The sequence below is a fragment of the Phodopus roborovskii genome, unplaced genomic scaffold (assembly GCF_943737965.1).
Source record: "Phodopus roborovskii unplaced genomic scaffold, PHOROB, whole genome shotgun sequence".
NCBI lineage: Eukaryota > Metazoa > Chordata > Mammalia > Rodentia > Cricetidae > Phodopus > Phodopus roborovskii.
The window spans coordinates 22,640,732-22,663,902 of NW_026126571.1; the positions used below are offsets into that span (position 1 = coordinate 22,640,732).

General features: G+C 46.1%; 2 protein-coding genes across 3 annotated transcripts in view; both read left to right on the forward strand.

The window, feature by feature from the left end:
- The window catches only part of Hoxa3 (homeobox A3), a 43,845-nt gene that overhangs the window by 11,920 nt on the left and 8,754 nt on the right, over positions 1–23,171 (forward strand). Inside the window, exons 2-3 of one of the 2 annotated variants that reach the window (XM_051202818.1) lie at positions 264–367; positions 17,300–17,382. The gene's annotated coding sequence lies outside the window, so the exon portion shown is untranslated. Of the gene's footprint in view, positions 1–263; positions 368–17,299; positions 17,383–21,060; positions 21,161–23,171 lie in introns of those variants that run through there. The other variant, XM_051202820.1, reaches the window with a different exon arrangement.
- On the forward strand, positions 9,453–10,931 carry Hoxa4 (homeobox A4). Its single transcript, XM_051202841.1, has 2 exons — positions 9,453–10,029; positions 10,520–10,931. Exons 1-2 carry the CDS (start codon positions 9,519–9,521, stop codon positions 10,864–10,866), a joined length of 858 nt encoding a protein of 285 aa, XP_051058798.1. The 5' UTR covers positions 9,453–9,518; the 3' UTR covers positions 10,867–10,931.

The window sequence follows — 23,171 nt, forward strand, 5'->3', positions numbered from 1 at the left end:
TTTCCTTTTAAAAGTTATAAAACAGTAAACTTTATAAGCCCCAGTTCCGGCTATATGACATTTGGGTGCCAAATGAATAGGGTTTTGTCTATGAATTAGATCGTAAAATCATCCATAGCACAGACAGATCGGCTCACTGGCTATAAAACGTCACGTGGGGCCATTAAAGTAAGTTTTATGGTTTTGGGGAGTTGACATCCAACATTATATACCACATAACATATAATCTCACTAACGCTGGACTCCATTTGACTCTTTTGCAGGCTACGTGTGCTGCCTGGTCATTCAAATTGTCAATTTTAGGTCCAGAAGTGTCCAAACCACGAGTTCTCAAAACTCTCTGAAAAATGGCTCCCTCCAAGTTAAGGTAAGCTCTTCTCTTGAGTTTATTTGCACTCTAAAAAGTTTGTTGCTCTTCTTTCTCTCTGGCTCAGTAATGCTGAAGCTGTGTCTGAATTCAAAATGGGAGAACAAACTTTTCCCTCTGTCCAAATTAGCAAAGCCAGAGGCAGCTCTGAGGAGGCCTCACGGTGAACAGCGGCCATGGCCGAGCCGCAACCAGGGCCTAACTTTAATTACTGCACAATCGTGGATGTTAATGACTTCCGCTGCTTTCCCCGCGTGCAAAAAGATGATTTTCTATGTGCGTGAGGATGGGTCTACAAGTGAAAACTTGGCAGCCCCCGCCCGCCCATCTTTCTAAGCTTGGTCAGGCCCAGGTTTTTGGGGGCACAGAGCTCTGTGATGGGGGGTTGGGAGTTGAAGGGGCTCGGGCTACTGGAGTAGAGGGCTGAACTGAACTGGAGAGTTTGAAAGCAAGGCCCGAGCAGGGCCGAGGCAGAAACTAGCGGGATTCCTTATGGGGCTTTGGCAATATGTCTTGGAGATCCAGGGTCATTTGGCAGGACTGAATTGAGGCGGCGGCCTTCGGGCTGGGTTTCAGACTAGCTGGAGAGAGAAGAAGCTAGCTGGGGCCCTGGCTCTGTGGCAGAGACCGGGCTGCTAGCACCCACAGGATGCTGGGGACAGCAGGTCCCCTCCTAGGAGGTAAGGGGTGCTCAGCTTTCCTCGCGCCGGGCCAGGCCCTGAACCCTGTTCGCCAGTTCTTTTCATTTCCCAGGCAGTGTTCTCACCCGCCTGTGAGTCTGAAGCAATAAACTTTATGGCCGGATTTAACTTTAGTCTTTGAATCCTCAGGCTAATTGAAAGGGGTTAAAGCGCTTTCTTTTCTTCCGCCCTGCCTTTCTTCTGCCTCCCTTCTTTCCTTTTCCTCCATCTCTTTGTAGGACTAAGACATCAATGTTCAGGACCCTCCAAGGCAACTTAAGTGGTTCCCTAGATAACACTAAAGATGGAGAAATGTGCTCCTCTTCAACATGCAGACAAATTCTCTCTTCTGAAACTGTGCCTGAAGTTTTGAAGGAAATTGAGGTGTCTTCAATGCCCAACTTAAAAGTCCCTAGAGCCATTAGGTTGTTTTTCTTGACACATCATAAAGGGTGGTTTAGGAAGAAATTGCTCGTTTGCCAGTAGGAGATTTCCTTGTCTCTTTTGTTACTTGTTCTTTCTGTTTGATCCCAGGAAATTTACATAATATATGTTTTCCAAAACAGTCTCCAAAATTGCACCAATGAGTGAAGTTGGGTAAAATAAAATTTTCTGGGTACAATTCCATCCGCACCCAGCCTCCCACGTCCTTCAATGGCAAAGCAAAACCAAGTGACTGGCGACTTTCTGGCCTATGCTGGGGTTTTTCAGGGTAGGTACCGGTCAGAGACCTGATAACCTCCCCCCCCCCCAATCCTGTTTGAGGAGCTCAGCCAAAATATCCAACTATATTTAAAAATGAAGCAAATAATAAAAATAAAAATGGGATCTTCTTTTTCTCTGGAGCTGGGTAGTTCCTTCAAGTACTAGTTGGTAAACATATTTACCAAGTACTTAAAGAGAAACATTTTAAAGTGTTGATTTGAAATCCCAACAAACATTATTATGCAGACATCTCTTTCATTCAGCATAAATCCACAGAACCCCAAATTCAGAGATCCAAAGAAAGCAAAGCCTAGGACATTAAGAAAAAACAAAATCAAACTCTCTCATAATTCCACTTCCTCTAAACAGTGGCAAGCTGAAGAATCCAGTTATTTTTGTGTGAAGTGAATATTGGTACCTCAGCACTCTGGAACATGTGTCCACCTCTTAGAAAAAACTGGAGTAAGAAATGTACATGGAAATGGGTTCTTACTACTTGATGTGTCTGAGAATGTTGGATTCTCTGTTTTGCTGCTCTGTGTTTGGGCTGTGGTTCTGTTTATTTATTTATTTATTTATTTATTTTTTGGTTATTTGTCTGGTGATTTTGCTTGCATAATTTTTGTGGCTGAAATCAGAGAAGAAGAAGAAAAGAAAAACCCTGAAAGGTCATAGAAATGCTGGTATTCCTGGGTGTACCTAGGAAAAAGAAAGTTAATACCACATCCGTTGACCACACCCTGAGGTGTGGGAATGAGTAAAAGGGCTGATGGTATCATCATATCCAACGTAATGCATTCCTAGGGATCTTTCCCACAAATTAAAAAAAAAAAAAAACCCACAGACTATGAGTGTTGTCAGCTTGCTTGTTTCTGTCTGTTTTAATCTTCACAAGGCTTAAGTAGAATTTAAGAGGGCAGGTCGGCCCACATGTAGTTAAGTGGGTTTTGAGAGACACAGCATCCAGTCAGATCTGTGTGACTGTTACTGAGGAAATCTTTTTCTTTCCTACTATTTTCAAGAAGCTGGTTGATTACCTGCTCATTTTGGAGATGAGTTATATCTTCTTGTGGATTCTTTTGAGTATTTTTTTTTTTTTTTTTTTTTTTTTTGAGGAACTTAGAGGGGAAAAAAAAAAACTTCTTCCACTGAGGGCTTTATGAAGACTTCCAGCTTTCAGCTGGTGTCAGAAATCTGTGTGTTCTCTTGTAAAAGGAGAAGGTGGCAGAAATGTGCAGGGCCCTGTTTGTTTCTACAAGCCCCCCAAAAATTATTCCCTTGACTATGAGTATCAGAGGAAGCTTCTGCTCACACTTGCTTAGGGGTTTGTTAGGGTTTCCTTGCTCTAATTTCACAACATTATGCCAAGATCCCCTTTTCTCCTATATTTCTCATGTTGTCCTGCTTCACTTGGCTCAGACACACACACACACACACACACACACACACACAGAGAGAGAGAGAGAGAGAGAGAGAGAGAGAGAGAGAGTTTTCTCTCAGAACCAGTGGTTCTCACTTGTTGAGAGTTGGAGAATGTTACATCCCATCAACCACAGTACCAAGATTGGCTGTTAGAGAGGAAGGCAATGCTTTCAGCTTGCAAGATGCCCTAAACATCTCCCCTTCTCTGGCTGGGGTCTACCCATGGCTTGCCCACCATAAAGAAGGCAGTATCTTAGGCCTTCTACTTCTGGGGAGGGGGGGATTCTTCTAGACAATGATAAGGGTATAAACAGGATGCCAAGGCAAAAGTGAAGGTTCAATCTAGGGGTTCAGACAAACAGGGAGGGGGATCCACAGTCATAAGCTCCAGAACTGGAGGGGAAGCCAGATTTGTTTAGTGTTTTCTAAAAAGAATTTGCCCTTCTATCAGATCCTTTCCTCACAAACTGGCCTTTTCCATAATAATATTTGTTATGAAGGTTACTGGGTAATTATTGAGATTTTGTGAAGCAGCCCTTGCTGGAGGTGAAGTCTGTCATCGCCTAACAAATGGCGCCCATGCAGTTCACTGCCGGGTTAAGTAAATGCAGAGCATATAAATCTGCACACCCTAGGACCCGCCAGCAGAGCACGCTTTAGCACAAGTTCACAGTCAGCCGGCCCGCCTGCCCGCCCTGGCCAGCTCTCCCAACAATTAAGGCTGCGGCTTTATTTTTAAATAAAACAAAAACTGCTCCACACCTCCTTGTCAGCTCACCCTCCCCCATCTCTTTTCTTATACTTCTGCTTCAAAAGGTTCTCCAGTTCTCCCCTAAATTGTCCTGGTTAGTGGAGTCACCAGTGATTTCAAGTTAATCTAGCTCCTAATTCCTGATTTGGGGAGGAAAAAAAGAAAGAAGCAGGAGACTGGTTTGACAGGAAACATAGTCACAAACACACAGAAATGTACACTCCATCCTCTAATTTCAGAGACCCAGAAGGCCCCTTCCCCCTAAAGGAGGGGACTCCGGCTGTATCTTTGTGGTTAGTTGCGTTACAACTGCAGGTCAAAAAGTTGAGGGTCAAAAGTTTACATTGTGCAGCACTCTTAGTCATCTGCCCAGACAGAGTTTGATGTCAATGTTAGAGCTGCGATCTTGACTATCAGCACAAAAGATAAAATGGCTCAGAGTGACACGTGTATCACGGTGTGGACTCCAGGTGAACCCTAGTGGTTGAATGACCTCAATTACGGAGGAAAGGGTAGAAAATTCCTCTTTTCGGGAGTAATACATGCTATATTTCATATTGAATTATCACTCCCATTCTGAGGGAATAGCACAGGTTAAATAGGCATAGACTACCAAAACACCAAAACCTTAAATGCTGGAGAATCAAGCATGGTTTGTGGGCTTGTCACAAAATGAAGATGCTTGGAACTCATCAGAGGACATTAAAAAAACCAAGTAGCAAGTGTCTAATGTTCCACTATGCCCCCTTTATATGAAAAAAGGGGGGTGATTCTGATTAGTCAGGGTGTTTTTTTTTATGTTGCAATACGTATACTGATCTCTAAAGTGTGGGAGAAGAGGGCAGATATCTTGCAAAGAGGATTCTTGGCAATTATCAAGCATAGGCTATACCCCCCCCCCCAACTGCAATTCACTAAATGCAAAGGTTGTCAGAGCAGGGAGGTGGATGGAAGCCCTTGCTGAAAGGGACTGGCTTCCCAAAACCACCCTACCAGTAGGGAAATGCTTATTAGTGTTATTATGTTCATGCGGTTGGAAATTTTTCTGTTATGTTTACTATTAAACCACTGTTGGCTACAAGGACTGCTGCAATCTGTAAGTGAGTGATGGCGCAGCAGGCAGGGAGCTGGGTTCCTACATGTCATGCCACATTGTAAAACCACCAGGCTTCTGCTCTCCAGAAAGCATTTCTTAAAAAATAGGTGTGGAACAGGAGTGGGGGGGGTGACTGAAGGAGCTAAGGAGGAGGGTTGGGGGGACAGAGGAGAGGGGAACAGTGAGCAAAAGAAGCAGACAAGGACCCATGCCTCATTTGTCAGTTGCAAATGAAGTGTTAGCCAATATTTTATTTTTCATACATCTAGATTAGCCTTAAGTGTTTGGGTTGCAATCTAATGTCTAGGGGACATATTTGCCTTTCCTATATGTTGACCTTCAAACGATCAAGGTACGAAAACAACAAGAGAAAGAGAAAGCATTTTTCTTCTTAATTTTGGAAATAATTTAGGGACTCAGAACTTCAACTTTGCAGGTATGTCTGAGGAAATCCCTACACATTCAGGTTACTTAGATTTAACAGTGTCAGGTGTATATTCAGTGGCAGAGTAAATATTTCCCAAATGCTGCCTCCATGGAAGCAAGTAACCAGAGTCTCTCTGCTGTGCGATGCCTAAAGGTTTTACTCTGGCAAGGAGCTTGGAGCCAAATGGGGTTTGCCAGGTGAAATGGAAGGTCACTGCTGTTACAACAGTGAGCACTTCACATCTGGTCTCTTGAAATGAAAAGACTAGGACCCAGCACCCACTTCCTCACATAGAAAGCATGTCTCTCCCAGGGAATCTTTTCACTGTAGTTTTGATTAAAGCCATGTGACACACCTTAGCATCATTACTAAAAAACTGGACCCGTGGAAGTCACTGGCTTTGAGAATGCTCAGCTCTTCAGAGGATTTTGAACACTATCATGTAATAATTCTAAAATAAGTATCAGTCTTTATGTCTGGGTTGTATTTTTATTTTAAACCATCACCAGGGAATTACAAACTAAACAAATTAATTGGTAAAAATGTCTGGTTAAGTGTTGTTTCTCTATAACTAAACGTCTAGTGTAGGTGGGAGGAAGCCCTTAAAAGCCACTACCAGGCAGTTTAAAACCCTGCCATTCCCCAGTTTGCTCCAGAGAAGGACTTGAGATAGAGGACAGCCTGGAGGCCCTCACTCTAAAGAACAAAGGACAAATACAGTCAATACATCCCATAATGCTTACATTTCCTTTGCCTTTTCCCCTTGGTTTTTCCTGGGAAGGACTGACCTGGGCAAAGCACTCGGCTCTCTAAAAGACACTGTATAGACCTTTTAGAAGCGCAAAGTCCAAGGCTGAGGTGAACTTCAGGTCAGCGCGTCTAACAAATATGAAAATGTCGGCTGGTGAGGGCGCGCCTGTGACTAACAAAGACTGTCAATGTGTAAGATTAATAAGAAACAAAATGCACACGGTGTCACTGTTCGGTCACTTTGAAACTTGGGACAGGGTTGCATTCAAGTGGGGAGGCTGTTCCAAATATATTCAAAATGATTTAAATTAGATTCCAACCAAGGGGTGAACACTGTCTCCGTCCAGTTGCCCCTCTCCCTCAGACTCCCTTCGACTCGCCTTCTTCATCTGGGATTCGAGGACATGATGAAAAGTTATTTCACTCAATGGGATTTTAAGAAAGCTTTTCTTGGGGAATATATGTTATCCCTGCATATTGAAATGAACAAAGGTGCTTACCAGTTTCCCAAGGAAGAGATAGTGCTTCAACCCCGATTGGAACTCTAGCCAGTTGGTGTGCGAAGATTAGCATGTTCCCTCTCTCCTTCATTCCAGGGCATCCCTTCTTTTCCCTTGGCAAGATGCTGCTGGTAAACTTTGGTTTGTTTTTCTCATTAAGTTAGTTTCTTCCAAGCTCTCCTTTGGTGTCTTGGACATTATGTAAAGGCAAGGGGTGCTTCTTAGTTTTAATGTTTTTCAAAAGATTATTCGATTCAATGGGATTATGCTATGCATGCTTGCAAAAGGGAGGCTGTGGAAGGTTCAGGAAAGGTACTGAGACTGTTTATTACAGCCATAAATCTTTCAGTAAAATGTCAAAATGTCGGTGTGTGAGATAACACTTGGTGGTCCTGGCTCCGTTTGTGTTTATGATAGAAGCGCAAAGACAAGTTACAGGCCTTGAGGGATTCTGTGTAAGCCCATCTTCCTCAAGTAACAGAAACAGGCATAGTTAACTCATGCAGCTTAACCGTATACAAAGCAGTGCCAGTGTCTCCTTAATACTTAAAAGTGAAGACTCTGTAGACCACTCTGAGGCTAAACAACACGAAGTTTGTGTCTCAGTGCCTATAAATAATATTAAACAGACATGGTTAGGACTCTTGTGCTTGGTGACACCAGGGACAGGCAAGATTCCCTCATCATGCTTTTCCTCCAATTTGAAACATAGCCAGATGTGTAATGCATATATATTTGTATATATAGTATATATGTGTGCTACTTGTGTTAGGTAATATGTGTTACCTAACACAAGTAATATATGTTCTGTATATATTTTCTTGCTAGAGAGGGCAGCCACATCACAGGCTAGATTTCCTCCCTCCAGTCTAGAGAGGCTATCTAAAGGTTATAATCAGTGTTGATTTCTGTCTGTGGCTCAGATTTCATTAAAAAAAATTCAGGGTGTCTCATGTCAGTGGACAGCTCTCTATGCGCCCATGCACTAAGTGTGGAAGACTTTTTTTGTGCCATTTCAGGACAATTCTAGTCTGAAACTAACATGATCCTTTTTTTAACCTCTTTTTCTAAATTAGTTTAAAGATTAGTCTCATATAATAGTCTTTATGTGGCTAAGCATTAAATGACCATCCATCAAATGGATATATCCCAGCATTTAGTAGCCTAAATGAGTAACCAATATAAATGAATATAGAACTGACATTCTTTTTGGAGTGTCTTCAGGCTTGGGTTTATAACTTCTGAGAAGGTTGTTGGTTTATCCTGTTGTCTGAAAAAATCAACTAGGTGCACCAATTCAAATGTCTTTGCTTTGTATGCCAACAGGAGAATTATGTTTTGGATGGTGACATGCTAGTTTGCACTGTTTTACCATCATGCAAAGGGGATCTAGGCGTGCCTGCTATTCAGAAGATAGGAAAGAGGACCAACACAGTACGAATAAAGCATCAATATTTACTTCAAAGATCAACATTAGGTGGAATTAATACGTAATTTATTTGTTAATAATGACATAATTAGTTTACCCATCAGATTTCAATTACCAAATGGCAGACAACAGTCCCCTCTCTCTCCTTTCCGGAGCTACTGATATCGTTAATATGCTAATTTTCAGCAATTCAGAAATTACAGACTGTCCTGTAAATATAGCCTTCATCCCTGATACAGTCTGAAGAAGGAGCATCCAAAAGGAGAAAAAACAAAACGTTAGAAGACCTGTAGACGATCAGACCCGAAAGGATCTTACTCTGTCTCAAGCTTGTTTTTGTTTGGGGTTTGTTCTGTAATGCGAAGTTACTGGATTCAAATCAGGGTTTTGTGCTGGCATCATCCCCTCCGTTCCCATTCCAGGGTGGAGGTCTCACAGCAGCGCCCAGTAAAGGAGGCATGTTTACCTCTCGTTAGCACCTCCATCAACTGCAATATAGGGAGGTTCCAAATCGTAAATGAAAAACAAAAAAAAAAAAAAATGCTGTACAAATTCTGCCTCTGGAAAACAAGAAAAAAAAAAATTAAGTATCCATGAGGTTTTACTGGATAGCCCTCGCTGTACATCCTTAGCTGGGATGGCTCAGCGGCCCATTCCACCCACCCTTCCTGTGCGGCTCCAGGCCGGCTACTCAAAGTAGGGACTCCCCAGCAGCCGAGTGGATGTGCATGGTGTGGGTAAAGAATCGCAGGCGAGAAAAATGGGTCTGTAGGCTTCCTTCGTTATTCCGGGGCTAGGATAGAAAGCCAGGGTCTGCCTCTTGGTCCAAGTGTCCTTCCCTGTGCTGGAGGGCCTCGAACCCTCGGAGGTTCACCCGAGGCCTGGGAGGCCAGGAGGCCAGCGCTGAGCCGTGGGGACCAGCTGCCCGGAGGCCTAGGACAGACGTGGGCTGGAAGAGGGCTCGGAAGGACCCGCGTCCTAACAGGCCCCGACTTCTCAGCCGGAATCCAAGTTGGGGGGCCCGAGGCTCCCGAGTCCCGGCTCGCTCCTCCCGCCCGCCCGGGTGCAGAGCGGCATCCATCACGCCCCCGCGCGTTTCCTGATCCGGGTCCGCGCGCGCGGATCGCCCATTGGCCGGGTGGCGGCACGTGGGACGCGGGGCGGGGCGGGGCGCGCAGGGCTGCGGGGTGTGCGCCGGGGCGGGGGCAGAGCCGCGCCAACTTCGGCGGGCGCCGGGGGGAGGGGGAAGGGCAGGCGTTTGACAGCGGGGGGAGGGGCGGGCGCTGAGGGTGGGGGGGGATGGGAAGCGCGGCGAGAGGGGGAGGGGCCTCGGCGAGCGCAGAAAAAACGACACCGCGAGAAAAATTAGTATTTTTGCACTTCACAAATTAATGACCATGAGCTCGTTTTTGATAAACTCCAACTACATCGAGCCCAAGTTCCCTCCCTTCGAGGAGTTCGCGCCGCACGGCGGCCCGGGCGGTGGGGACGGCGGCGCGGGCGGGGGTCCCGGCTTCCCGCGGACCCAGACCACCCCGCACCTGCCAGCCCCGAACCTGCACGCTGCCCGCCAGCCCCCCGCCTACTACGCGCCGCGGGCGCGCGAGGCTAGCTACCCCGGGGGCCTGTACCCCGCGCCCGCCGCCGCCTGTCCCTACGCCTGCCGCGGCGGCAGCCCCGCGCGACCCGAGCAGACCCCGGCCCCCGGCGCGCACCCCAGCCCGGCCCCGCAGCCCCCCGCGCCCCCACGACACTGCGCTCCAGGCCCCGCCACCCCGGCTGGCGCGACTGGGGGCAGCGCCCCCGCGTGCCCGCTGCTGCTGGCGGACCAGGGGCCGGTGGGCCCGAAGGGCAAGGAGCCCGTGGTGTACCCCTGGATGAAGAAGATCCACGTGAGCGCCGGTACGTGGCGCCGCCGGGTGGGCAGCGGGCGCGGGGGCGCGGGGCAGGGCGCTGGGAGGGACCCCCCATCTGGCCCGCGCTTTGGCTGTGGGTATGTGCAGGCTGCCCGAATCCTGGTCCCAACGTGAGAACCCTTTTGTACCCAGGGTCCCTTTATCTCAAGATTTACGAGACGCCAAACTGTTAGGGCAGTAATTATAGCCCCCATAAATTTAATTGCCCTGGCAGAGGCTCCGGGCCATGTGTCTTTGAAGCTTTTCTTCAGCCCCAATGCCCAGCACCATTCTTTATGGCTCTCGGGTGTTTCCCGTTGTCAATAGCCTGTGAAACATTTTCTTTGCCGTTTTATGTATCTTGCGTGAACTTGGTGTCAGGTTATTATATAATGATGATGTCCAATTGCTCTTCCCCACCCTATCTCCTCTCTCCTCCTCTCCTTCTCTTCCACTCCCTCCTCCTTGGCCTTCTCCTTCGGGGTTCTGGCGTTCAGTCAACCCCAGTTATAACGGAGGCGAGCCCAAGCGCTCTCGAACCGCCTATACCCGGCAGCAGGTCTTAGAGCTGGAGAAGGAATTCCACTTTAACCGCTACCTGACCCGGCGGCGCCGCATCGAGATCGCCCACACGCTCTGCTTGTCTGAGCGCCAGGTCAAGATCTGGTTCCAGAACCGAAGAATGAAATGGAAGAAAGACCACAAACTTCCCAACACCAAGATGCGATCTTCCAACCCTACCTCAGTCCCTGCCGGCCTGCCTGGAAAAGCACAAACTCACAGCCCCCACCCCCATCCCCACCCTCTCCCTAGTGCCTCCACACCGATTCCCTCCTCCATATAATCAGTTTCTGTCACTTACCTGTCCTTCTCTCCTGCTCCTGTCCTCATCTACTCCTCCCCAAGAAAACCATAACAGACACCAAAACAAAATTCAACTTGGTGGAAACCATAACCAAAAAAAGAAGATATTAACCTTGGTAAGTGTCTGTGTGATCCCCAAGAGGACTTCTGTCCTGGACACTGCCTAGTGGAACAACCTGCTGACCTGGACAGCCTTGCCAGGGGTGGATACCTGGGAGGAAGCGCTTGTCATCGAATGGCTTTGAGTCAGCTGGGCAGCACGTGCTGACTGGGGGACGTGTATCTTTGTTGCAAGGGGAAGAAGCAGGCCCTTCCCCAGCTTCCTGACCTCCCTCTCCTACATTAAGGCAGCTCACGTGAGCTTTACTGAGTAGACATTGTGGACCTCACCAGATTATTTAATTCTCAAAATGTGTAGACCTTGATGGTAGGTGTGGCATGTAGTTTCCTCTCCTTGCGTTTATTTAACATATTGTTATCGAGATATTGTTGTCTTATTCTTGGGCACAATCTTGGGGGAGAGGGAAATGCATTTGGACCCACTTACAACTGTACAAAGTGATATGGCTGTGTAAAAGGAATGTGCTAAGAATAAACATTTTAAAAAACAGTAAGAACCTAAGAGATAGATTTGTGTGTATTCCAAGCTTTTCATAAAAACAAAAACCAACTCCAACTCCTCTTGGTGGAGATATTTTTTGACCTTGTGTGCAGAAGCCTTGTAGACAGCGTGAGCTAGGGTCACATTCGTACTCTCAGAATGTGTGTCTGTGTGGGTCTGTGTGTGTCTTCAGCTCGATCTGAATTCTTGTCAAGCTTGGCCCACTGTGGAAATGTTCCAAAAAGCAGAAGGCTCTTGAGTCCGGAGAGGGCTCCTCTTCTTTCCAAACTTGGCCAGGCGATCAGGCTTCAAGTCTCTGTAAGGCATAGAAACACGTCTGCCTCTGCAATGAAAGGTGAACCCGTGCTGAGCAGAGGCCCAGGAGTTTCTGCAGCTGTTCCGAGGGATGAACTCTGAGCATACTTGGCATTTGTTGCACCTTCACACTTAATCTGCCTGTTTCCCTGGAGATAAAAAATAGTTTATGCAAAGGGTTGAGATTGCTTTTTGGGTTTTGGCTGGTCTTAAGGTCTTTTCGCTGAGCACAGCTTGGGAATTCTTAGTTTGCTTCTCTAGGAAGAGCTTTGAGAGTAAAGTGAACTTTCCCACCACACTCCCCAAAGTATCCTCTGAGGGAGTAAGAAGCATAATGACACTCCAAATACACCCTAAGCAAGGTCATTTTGGAAGAGGTCACTGTTGGGAGAAAGCCAAACCCTGATTAGGGTCACTTTCCTCAGTGCATGCCCAGAGAGCTAGATTTAAAGGTGGGGGAAAAGTGGAAATTCACCTCTCAATCTCTGTATTCCTAGTGTTTGTTCATTGGTTAAAATTTGGTGCTTTGGTACTCAGGCATCTCTCTCTGTGTGTGTATGTGTGTGTGTGTGTGTGTCTCTCTCTCTCTCTAACACACACACACACACACACAGAGAGAGAGAGAGAGACAGAGAGAGAGAGAGAGAGAGAGCACAGAATACTAGAACTGCCATCTGGCCTTGAAACAGAGTAGTAAATATATGAGAGGGAAGGGATATTCACCTACTTCTGTAATATCAGAGGAGATTTAAAGCCATTTCCATAAGTGGCACAAGCTCAGCCACCCTCGCTGCACTGAGTATAAGCCAGGCATGTCTGCTCTTCACTTATAGGGAAGTCAGCTTTTAAGAAAGAAAGGATGGACTCTGGTTTCTGAGGGGCCAAGAAAATTCCTGGAAAAAAATGAGTACACACATGCCTTCCCAAGTTAGGAAGAACCTGGCAGAATATGCATTTTATAAGGTGAAGGAACAGGCGCTAAGCATTTCTGGAGGAGTGTAGCTACTGCTACAACTTATTAACCCCCCCTACTACATGCACTTATAAAGCAAAATGAAATCACACTGAAAATAGCAATTTCCCCAAGAATCATTAATCACCTCATATAATAAATACTTCTTTGAAAGGCATTCTCTGGGAAAAGTCTTTGGAGGAGAGAGGGATTCTCTTGCAAATAATGCTTTCTTGGGCAAAGAAATTATATATATATATATATATATATATATATATATATATATATATATATATGCATGCCTTGGCTCTTAGTGAAAATTGAATGTCAAGGTAGAAAACCTCAAATGGCAGACTTTCATCATTTAAGGTAAATTCTTGTATTTCTCCTCAGTGGGGAAGGAAGATGTGAGACATTCACTGGCTTCATTCTGGAGTTGTTGGTGGGTAGGTAAAAGGGAATGCCTTTGATTTGTCCATGCAGAAAAGGAAATGAGAGACATCCTTTTTCTACTGTTTTGGGATAAAGCATCATTTTTGTATTGATGATTAAGGTATTGGTGTTTTTACAAAACCAAAATTATTGAAAATGCTGCAGATGATTCTGCCATTGCTTCATGGTGGGTGTTCTATTTGAAATCCAGCCATCCTTTAAGGGAGCTCACCAAAACTGTTTAGAAAATCTCACTGTGCACTCTAAAATCATTCATTGTCTGCCCTTTGTCAGGGCAACCATAGGAGTTCACTGAGAGGACAGATTTTCTATCTCATTAATTGTTTCTTTTCTTTTTTTCTTTTTCTTTTTCTTCTTCTTTTTTTTTTTAAAAAGCAAACCTACTAGTCCTTGAAACCCTTGACCTTTAAAGACAGGGTTTTGTGTAAGCTCTGTAGTTCTCTTACCAAAATGACACTTGCAATGCTCCCCCCCTTTTCCCTCTCTTCCTTCAATCCACACTCATCCGCTTTAGTCACAGAGCCAAGCGGTGCATGACTCTAGAGAGAGAAAAGTTTTGTCAACATCTGAAATCAAACTAAATCGGGTAGGAGACATTTTAATGGTCACAGTTTGAATTAAGTACTTAACACTCTCCCCCTTGAAGAAAAATGGCAGTTTGCAGGCTTTCTTTGCTAGTTTTGCTGAAATCTACGATATACCCGGGGTTTTATTACAGCAGGAATTCATCTGTGACAGGCATAGTGGAGTACTTAATACCCAGGATGGAGCTCATGGGAAGATTACCCAGCTATATGGGGTGGGCCTGCTCATGCTGTCTCTGTCTTTGTGTCAGCAACCCCAGAGTGCCCTACTGCCCCTGCTTCTTCCCCCCTCCCCATGTTTCTAGGACACCAGTGTTCCCCTAAGTTCTCAAACTGTGCCACTGTCCCCTGCTGCTATCTCTCTAGCAGTTCCAACATAGAAATAGATCAGCATGCCTTTATAGTGAAAGGAGAGACAATCCCCAAATAAATGTAGCAAAGGACAACTTCAGGCTTCCCGTTCCTGTGACTGGGCTTTGTGCAAGCAATAGGCCTTCACCCTCATGTTCTTGATATCTACATCGATATAGACCTGCAAGGAAGAACTCAGGCCTAACCTTTCCAACTGTGGTTCCTGGCACCCCTTGCATGCATCAAGGGGGAAATGCTTTGTACCTCAAAGAGGATGGTGTTTGCCTGGCGGTTCTGTCGTACACCTTTAATCCCAGCACTTGGGAGGCAGAGGCAGGCAGATCTCTGAGTTTGAGGCCAGCCTGGTCTACAGAGTGAGTTGTAGGAGAGCCAGGGCTACACAGAGAAACCCTGTCTAGAAAAACCAAAAGGAAAAAAAAAAAGTATGCAAAGCAGAGGAGAAATGGGACCAGTCTAGACAGGTGTCATGGATCCTTCTAATCTGTGACTGACATCTGCCTTGGAATTTAGAGTCCCCATTTCTAGTCTGAAGATGTCAAGTGTTCAAGATGAAAGAGAACTGGTGGCCATATTGGTTCAGTTGTCTCCATTTACAGAAGAAGAAACTGAGGCAGTTGAATGACTCTCTTCAAGTTCCTTATGCTAATGAGACTGTAGGTGGCAGAACCTTTGGCATCACCCTGGATGGGTACACATGCCTAGGCATCTTTCTGCTGCAGGAGAAACAAGAATAAAGAGGACTGGAGATGGGTATCTAGTCTTGTGCAGATGTGTGGGGCTGTAGATGTGTGCATAGCCTGGAAAAAGAATGGTTGTATTATTAAAGCTGCCCTAGAGATAATGTAACTAAATTGCCCATTCATGGCATTCAAACAGGTGGGCTGAGAGCTGCCTTCAGGGGAGAGGGATTTCTGGTGTTTACAGTGTTGGTAACTCCAGAAAGACTAATTCTGCCATGCTCAACCTAGCACTTCCACGACATTCTTGTTTAGGACAGGGATGGTTGTGTTTTGGAAGCCTAGGGAACAACAACAACAACATCAACAACAAAGCCAGGTATGGACCTTGGTTGCCACTGATAAAGGTGTGGCGTCTGTTAGAGCAGGAAATAGTGAAATTGTGGTCTTTGTGGCCACGTGACTCATTAAATAATTAATGCAGATCGTCAGGAATGGATCTGAGTCGTCAGGGCCTCACTAGGAATGACTCTCTCAGTAGTGAGACTCCAAGTTCCTGCTTGATTTTTAAAGGCACACACCTTCAGATATATCTCCAAAGGCATCTAAGTCCTTCAGAAAACAGAGGAGACCACTTCAACGTGGAGAACGGAGCTGACCGGTGGGCGCTTACCAGGTTCAAGGCTTTTTTGTAAGATTGTCGAAAGCCCAGGGAGTCTCTGTGTCCAGGGAAATGTGAGTTTGGACTCTGGCTTTTCTTTTTTTTCTTCTTTTCTTTCTTCCTTTCTTTTTTTTTCTTGCGGTCATCATCTGGTTTGGGTGATAAAGTGGGGACAGACGTGCAGACAGTTGGTAACATCCTTATTCACGCTGGGGAAGGCTGCAGAGATACCACAGGAGGAGCATGCGGCTTTGTTCAATTTTTCCCAGCGTTCATAAATCACTGGCACTGGGCAAGTGAGGGAGCAAGGAGCCGCCAAAAACGCGAGAGAGGCCACAAGGGCTGCAGCCATTGCAGAGCAAGAGACCTAAACAGAGGCTCTCCATGACTCATTAGTCTGAAGGATTTATGGGGAACAGGAACCATGAATATTAGACTTAAGGATAAAGAGATAGCAACGACAATAATAACCATAATAATTACGGCACTCCTAAGTCTTATGCTTGGTGATGGTGGTAGATTGGGGGCACAGCAGATCCCTCTGGGATGAAGTTGAGAGGCAAAGTGCATAACATCTAGGCCCCCACTCTGCTTAGGATCACATCAGGAGTCCCAAGGCCAGGGTCCCTCCCCTTGAAGACACAGAGTGGGAGTCTGAACAAGACAAAGGAGTCCTAAGCACCCTTCTGGAGGGTAAAGACTGTGGGTGGATTTGTGGCAGAAGGCAGCTGCCAGTTTGCTGCCAAACCTTAGCATTCTAGGAGGCTCCCCAGCCAGGAGTCAGGCAATTCCCCAGCTACTTGGCAGTTCTCTATCACTGGCTTTCATAGGAGAAGGGCAGACCTACCCAGGGCTGGTTTGGAGCAGGCTGGCAGGTGGGTAGTGATTGGGTTAGGGTCAGGGCTGTAGAAGAAAATCCTGCTCAGTCCCGGAAGAGGACCAACAAGCTGGGACCATTCTCTGCACTTTTCTGACTCCAGAAAGCCATCTAGGGGCACTTTGACCATCTCTGGTTAGCTGGCTAGGGAGTGCTGAATTAGGGAGTCATAAGGCTGCAGTAGAGTCCGGGCTTGGGGGTTGGGGGTGGGTGTAAGGAGGCTTGCACAGGTAGGGCTGGCATTAATTGTACAGTACTTTGGTCTTGCTTGGTTTCTAGCAGTAGTAGTTGGTCTTTTCTTAGGGACTTGTCACTGCTTTAGTCCTGCCAGACCACTGGGACCAAGAAATAGCTTGTCCAGACCTTGAATGAACCAGAAAACAAAACCTCCCAAGACTGCCTCTCATCTGTGGACTGACTGAGCAGGGGTCTGATTTCCCGCCAACAGAAATGAACACTATTAGTGAGGTTTCAGCAGAGTCTGTGATTGAATGCTTCCAGACAGGCTTCCCATTGTTTGCAAAAGAAAATAAAGCTTGCGTTCACATTCCCCAAGTTGGGGTGCAAGCGGAGCTCTGCCAGCAGATCCTGCATCAACAGCAAAACCGCCTTCTGTTTCCCTTTCTCTAGTTCTCATTATCAAACCCCCACCAAAAGCGACACAAAAGGAAAAGGAGATTGTGGATGCAGAGATGGAGTATGTATTTGTTTTACAAAAATAAATCACCTTCTTCAGGCCATTTGTAGACTGGAATATTTCGAGCTATGAGTGTCTCTCATGGACCAGTGCCCTGGCGACAACTCCGTGTCCGCGTCACCCTGGGGCCACCCTGGCGCCCATACAGGACACATTTCTAACTCCAGTCTTCACTCCCTTCCTTCACAGCTTCCATTCACCCTCTGGTGTTTATTTGTCTGCAGAGTGCCTGGACACTGGAAAAAGGGATTCCCTGAACACCTAGATTTGGAGCTCATTCCTGGTTCAGATTTAAACATCTTTGGAGGTAAGTGTTATACCCAACTCTTCCTCAGGCTTGGGACTTTGCACCAGGATGAAGGGAGAAGTGTACCTCCCCCACTCCTGGCAACCAGAGCTGGTTGAAAGAGGTTTTGGTCAATCTTTAACTTTGGCAGATTTTGGAGCTGAGCTCGGAGATGACCATGTGGGCATGAGGCAGACAAAGAGCGGGCTCCAAAGCCCATAGTAGAGAGAGCAGAAGCAGAAATGGTAGGGTGAGCCAGAGGGGCTGTGTTTGTGTCTTCCTACAAGCCCCAAACAAACCCCCAACTGCAAAGCAGAAGCAGTAGGAGCCAGGGCAGCCAGTCGGCTACAATGTGGGCTGTGGCTGGGGAGGCTGGAAACTGTGAGTCCCAAAATTGCCAGCCAGTCCCAGCTCTGGGTTGAGAGAACTTGTCTCTCAACCTGCCTTTTCTCTGATCTTTCTGCCTCTTCTCCTCAGAAGGAGAGATGACAGTTCTCTCAGGGTGTAGGCCCTGCTCAGACAGAGTCTTTTATTAGAGTAGTTCCACAGCACTTCCCACAGGAAAAGCTCACATCTTCTGTGTCTGAATGTTTTCTTTTTCTATTTGGAACAAGGGGGGGGGGAGAAACTCTTTAAAATTCTTTTCAAGTTCTGGCTTAATTTGTTCTTTTAGTTTGGGATTTGGGGAGGTAATTACTGTAGTTTATTACCTTGTAAAAGAGCCATAAATTATGGGCCTGTTTGGGGGTGGGGCTGCTGGAATCTTTTTTTTTTTTTTCAGAAGTTTAGTGTGAATGAATGAGTTTGCATTGATCTTCCAGGGGTTATTTTTTTTTTTTTTCTGGTGCTGGGAATGGAACCCAGGGCCTCTGCACATACTAGGCAAGCAGACTTACCATTGACCTATGATGTACCTCCAACCCAAGGATTACTTCTTTAAGAAACAAACAAACAAACAAAATTTTCAGATTTTATATTCTGTTCCCTAGGTCCAGATCTTTCTAAAATTTGCTCTCCAGACAGATATAAGATTGTTAATTAATTCCAACATGCTATCTAATGGTGCTTTAAGGCTGGAATGCAGTTTGAGATACCATTATTTTTTTATCAGATAGGAAGTAAACAGTCCTAGTCGTGGAGTTACTTTCTCAGCTATAGGTGGAACATTTTAGGTATTTACAACTCAGTGTCTGTACATGATTTGCATATCTGCAAGAAACAGAACAATTGTCATTAAGTGAAAGCTTCAAGAGTATAACGTGATACACACACCCACTTGTGTCTAGAGAGCTTGGAGCCCGTTTGTACTGCAGTTGTATCCACAGGAAATATCTCATGTTAAATAGGGATTCATCATCTAAGTATAGTTTTGATAGAGAAATCAGATTGCAGTGTTTGAGTACAGATATATCTAATCTGCCAACAGCCTGGCAAATATTGACTAATAGCTTGTATGCTTGGTCACCTGCTCCTGCCAAGCCAGCTTTCCCCCAACTTGGCTCTGGTGTCACAGCATGGGTTCTCTCTCAGCCCTGGCCAGAGTGGAGTGAGTGGAAAGGGTCTGATGACAGCCACCCCCCCCCAGTTTTGCTTCAGGAAAGTGGAATTCGGAGTGCTGAAGGAAGATTCTCAGCTGGTGGGTGCCTGTGGGGGTTGCCAAACTTCACTCTTAAAAGAGTTTAAATTTCTCTTGACTTACTCAGATTTCTTTTCCCTTCTTATCCCACCAAATCACCCACACCTAGCCTTAATGTTAATGGTTAGACGGCAGTTGGAGCATTAATGGGGATGCCAGGGACATGGAGGCTCCAGCATGGGACTGAGATGCCAATAGGCCTCACTGAAGTTAAGGTGCTTCTCTGAAGTAACACCAGAGTCTGCTACTGTGGACTTATGGCCTTGAGAGTCTCAGCTTGCTTGAAACTGTTGAGAGAGTTCAAAGGGGGCCCTTCTCAGCTTTGACTGCTTCTGCAGAAATTTAGGGCAGAGAGTTGTCTGCTATTGGGCCATATCTCTACATCCCTCTATGGTATCTGGAGAGCTCAGTAAGAATGACTGGCACTGAGGAGTGGGTATCCCATGGGGCAGAAGACACAGAAATGAGTGGATTAAATCCTTGAAAGACAGGAAGAATATATTATGGCAGCCAGCATTTGATCTGTTCTTTATCTCTCCATCCTGGGCCAGACAGGTTTGGATTCTTGCTTTCCAGCATCTGACTCAGGTCATGGCTATGGAAGTCTTCCAGCTATACTTAGCCAGAACCTTAGAAGTGTGCTGCCACCAGCTTAAACTAGTACTCACTAGCTTAAGTGATTTGAACACTCCCATTCCTCATGAGAAAGTCTCTTGACTTAGGGCCTTATATTCTCAACAGACACCTTTTGGGTCCCTTCTGGAGAGAGAAGATGGGGACGCTCACATACAGTCTCCTGCAGTTCCACAAGTAAGTCCCCACACTTAGGGCCAGCTGAAGACCAACTCTCCAGGAATAAGATTATGGCATGCTCAGAACATTCAACATTCAGAAGTAGGACTTTTTAAGACAGCCTGTGAAAAGGTAGAACCATGTGGGCAAAGTCACCATACAGAAGGCAAGAATAGGGGTGGAGACTTGGAGGACAGTTTATTTGTGTTAGCCAGGTTCTCCTAAGCAGAACTGGTTCAGTTCAGTTCCTGCTGGTAGATGTGGAGTTATCTTAGGGGTGATTCTACAGAACAGTTTGCAGGGAGGGTCTCAGGCTGTCTTGTAGGTTAGCACAGGAGACTCCAGAGGAGTTCAGTGCTTCCCCCATTTCAGAGGCAATTAGATCATTTCCTCTTACATTTTTCATCTTTAGAAGCATATAATTTCATGTATCATTCAGCTATGCATGGAGGAAATGCATAAGTATGGGTTTGGCTAGGGCATTAGGTCTCTCCAGATTTTGCAAACCCTTGACCCACAACTTTGCAGAGGAGCACAGCTTTCCTAGTGGGCTGCCACTGAACAAAACCAACTGGACTCGGAGGAGAGACTTTAAGATTTTGTCAGGTAATTATAGGCCTTTTTGGTTTCTCCAGTGGCTCTGGTGTGTGCATGGGTGTTAGCAAACTCCGTACAATTGCACGCCATTAAAGAAATCTGCTGACTGATCAGATCTACTGACTAGCCAGTCATTCCTGGGCTTGGCTCTTGCCTTTTGATATCCTGGCCTGTGGGTCAGAGAGGCCTGGATTGGGTAACGGTAGGACATGCTGAATTCCATTTGTCTGTAGAAGACAGGCCATAGGGAAAGTTAAGTGGACACTAAGAAGACAGACAGTGTTGCTGTTCCCTTGTGCTTGGAGTGTGTGTAAAGACATGTAAGTGGAGATAAGCGCCTTTGTGTGGGGGTAACCCTTCCTAGTCCTGCTGGTAAAGCAGAAAACTCTGACCCTCTGACCCTGGTCAAGATCCCCTACTTTTCTTCCCCCAAATCTGAATGTTCTCCTTGGAAACCTGGTTCCTTCCATGATTCCCTATTTCAAATAAAAGATTTAAGTTGACGTATGACCACGTGAGCACATAATACTGCACATTATTGTGGTATTCGGAGCGGAGACCCAGGCAGGCTTCGTCTGTGATTACGTTTTCTAAATTCTCTTTAGAACGAGAGCTTTCTCCCCCACCCCCACACACCCACCTCCTCCTTCTCTTTCTCCGGAGCAGGCGCTCTGCTCTTCCAGCGGGTTGCAGTTTTCAGTTCTCATGGAGCAGTTCTGGGCAAGCTAGCGATGGAACTCCAGGCCATACCAGGAGGATGGAATTTATTTTAAGGTATTTCCTCTGATTGTTCATATCGAGAGTGAGTTATGGCTATGAGAGACAAAGGTCAGGCGAGGAGACACTGGATCATGGACAGGACCCCTCAGCCTCTGTCTTCCTTTGTTTCTGTTTTAGAACCGAAAGCATCTGAAAGATCCCAGGAGCTCCTGAGTTGAATTCCCTGGAAACATATTGTGAGGTGTAAAGGAAAGGGCACTTGGGGGCTACTAGATGGGCCAAGTACTCTCTAGTATTAGGGTTGCTTTGTGCCACTGCAACCGGCTGAAGTCCCAGAAGCTAAGCCCCAGGCAGAGGGAAGGCTCTGATGTCTGAGGTAGCTGGAAGCTATGGTCAGGCAGAGGTGGCTGGCAAGAGGCTAGAAGGGCCAGAGCTCATGGGGGCCAGTAGCTGAGAAAGGGAGTCCCTCTCTCCATTTGGCCAGCGTTTAGTGAGCAGGCTGGAGGGTTAGGGCTGACCTGGGCAGTCTGAACAGATGGAAGATGAAAATCAATGAGGAAAAGGTGCAGCTGTGCTGCCATTTTATTGGTGATGCTTCCAGCCACTTTGTTCAGTGTTCGGTTGCAGGGGCAGAGTTTCCCCTGCTCAGGACCCAAGGAGTCCAACCTGGAGGGCATACCATTGTTTCCACAGCAATATGTGCCTGGGAGTGATGGAGAAAGACAGCTCAGACCTAGGCGAAGCTAAGGGTGCTGGTGATCAGGCCAGTTGCCTGGAGGTTGGGTTGCTGTGGTTTTCAGAAGGGGCCTGGGGCTCACTTTGGGCTTCCATCAGTGTTTTTGGTTTGGGTGCTTTCCATATACCCCTAAGCAGCCTGAATTACAAATCAGAGGGAATTTTATGTATGTAACCTTTAGCAAGCAGAGACAGACATTTCTCTAGCTTTATATTCCCTGAAAGGTAGCTATTGCCAGCATGGAGGCAGATGAGTTAAACTGCTTGCTTCCAAAGTACTGGCCAGGCTGGGACTAATTGGGCTTTGGGGACCTTTTGCTCCGGGGAAGAGTGGAAAGCTCTGGAAAGGTGGAAGAAATTGGGTTTTACTTTGCTCCTCGGAGCAGAGAAAGGGATGCCTGGTGAGAAGTTGGAATCAAATTTGCTCTCTTTAATAAAGCAAAAAAAATCATATTTCTTTATTTAAAAAGACAAAAACAAATAAGGATTCCTCTACTTGAGAGAGATTTACTTTCCCAGGAAGGGCCGATTCTGCCTTCCCCACGCCAACCTCGGTGGTAACTATGCTTAACTGAGGCTGTTTCAAGTGCTCTAAAACACCCCTTGGAAATAAAATGTAAGCTTTAATTGCTGTTCAATTACTTGTCAGCATTTCGTATGATTTATGACCCAGTTCTGGTGCATTTCTGACCCAGTTAAAGACTCATAAATAATATAGTTTCGCAGGAAAGAAGGAGATATGGAGTAAAGGTTTGTTACAGGCGTCTTTTTATTGTGGCTTCAGTGTCAGCAAGCCGAATAAATATCTAATGACAGACTCTCCAAACTGGTTCTATATAAAAACATGCACAGTGAGAAGCCAATAACTGCTTTCATAGAGCACTTTTTTTCCCTCCCAGGAAAGAGCTAAAGCCACTCTGTTATGGCCAAACGATTAGCTATTAAAAAGACTGGTCCCCCTAGGCACTCAAAGCACCAGCTTCAACCAGAGTATTTATTTCCTCCATGCCTTCCCTCCCCATTCTTTGATTTTAAGGCATCTCTCTCAAAGTTACTCCTCACCTTTCTCCCTGACTTGTACAGATAGTATTAGAGCAGTGAGTCCTCTCAAGAGATGGGTAGAACACCCTTTGAATGGCTGAAAGGTTCCATCAGGTACCTTCGTTGCTCCAAGTACTCGTCTGAGCCTGAGAAAATGCTTTCTTCTAGTCCCTGTGGAAATCATGGGACTTAGGGAACCTCAGGGTTGATGAGCAAAGAAAAACTTGGCGGGTTTAGAGAAGCCGGGTGAACGGTGGGATTTGCCTAGAAAGCGACAGTGAGCAATTTC

Bases quoted from the DNA above. Each gene is read 5' to 3' on its own strand.
- Hoxa4 (XM_051202841.1), top strand. From the start codon at position 9,519: ATGACCATGAGCTCGTTTTTGATAAACTCCAACTACATCGAGCCCAAG. The intron at 10,030-10,519 runs GTACGTGGCGCC...TCTGGCGTTCAG, and splicing joins GAAGATCCACGTGAGCGCCG to TCAACCCCAGTTATAACGGA.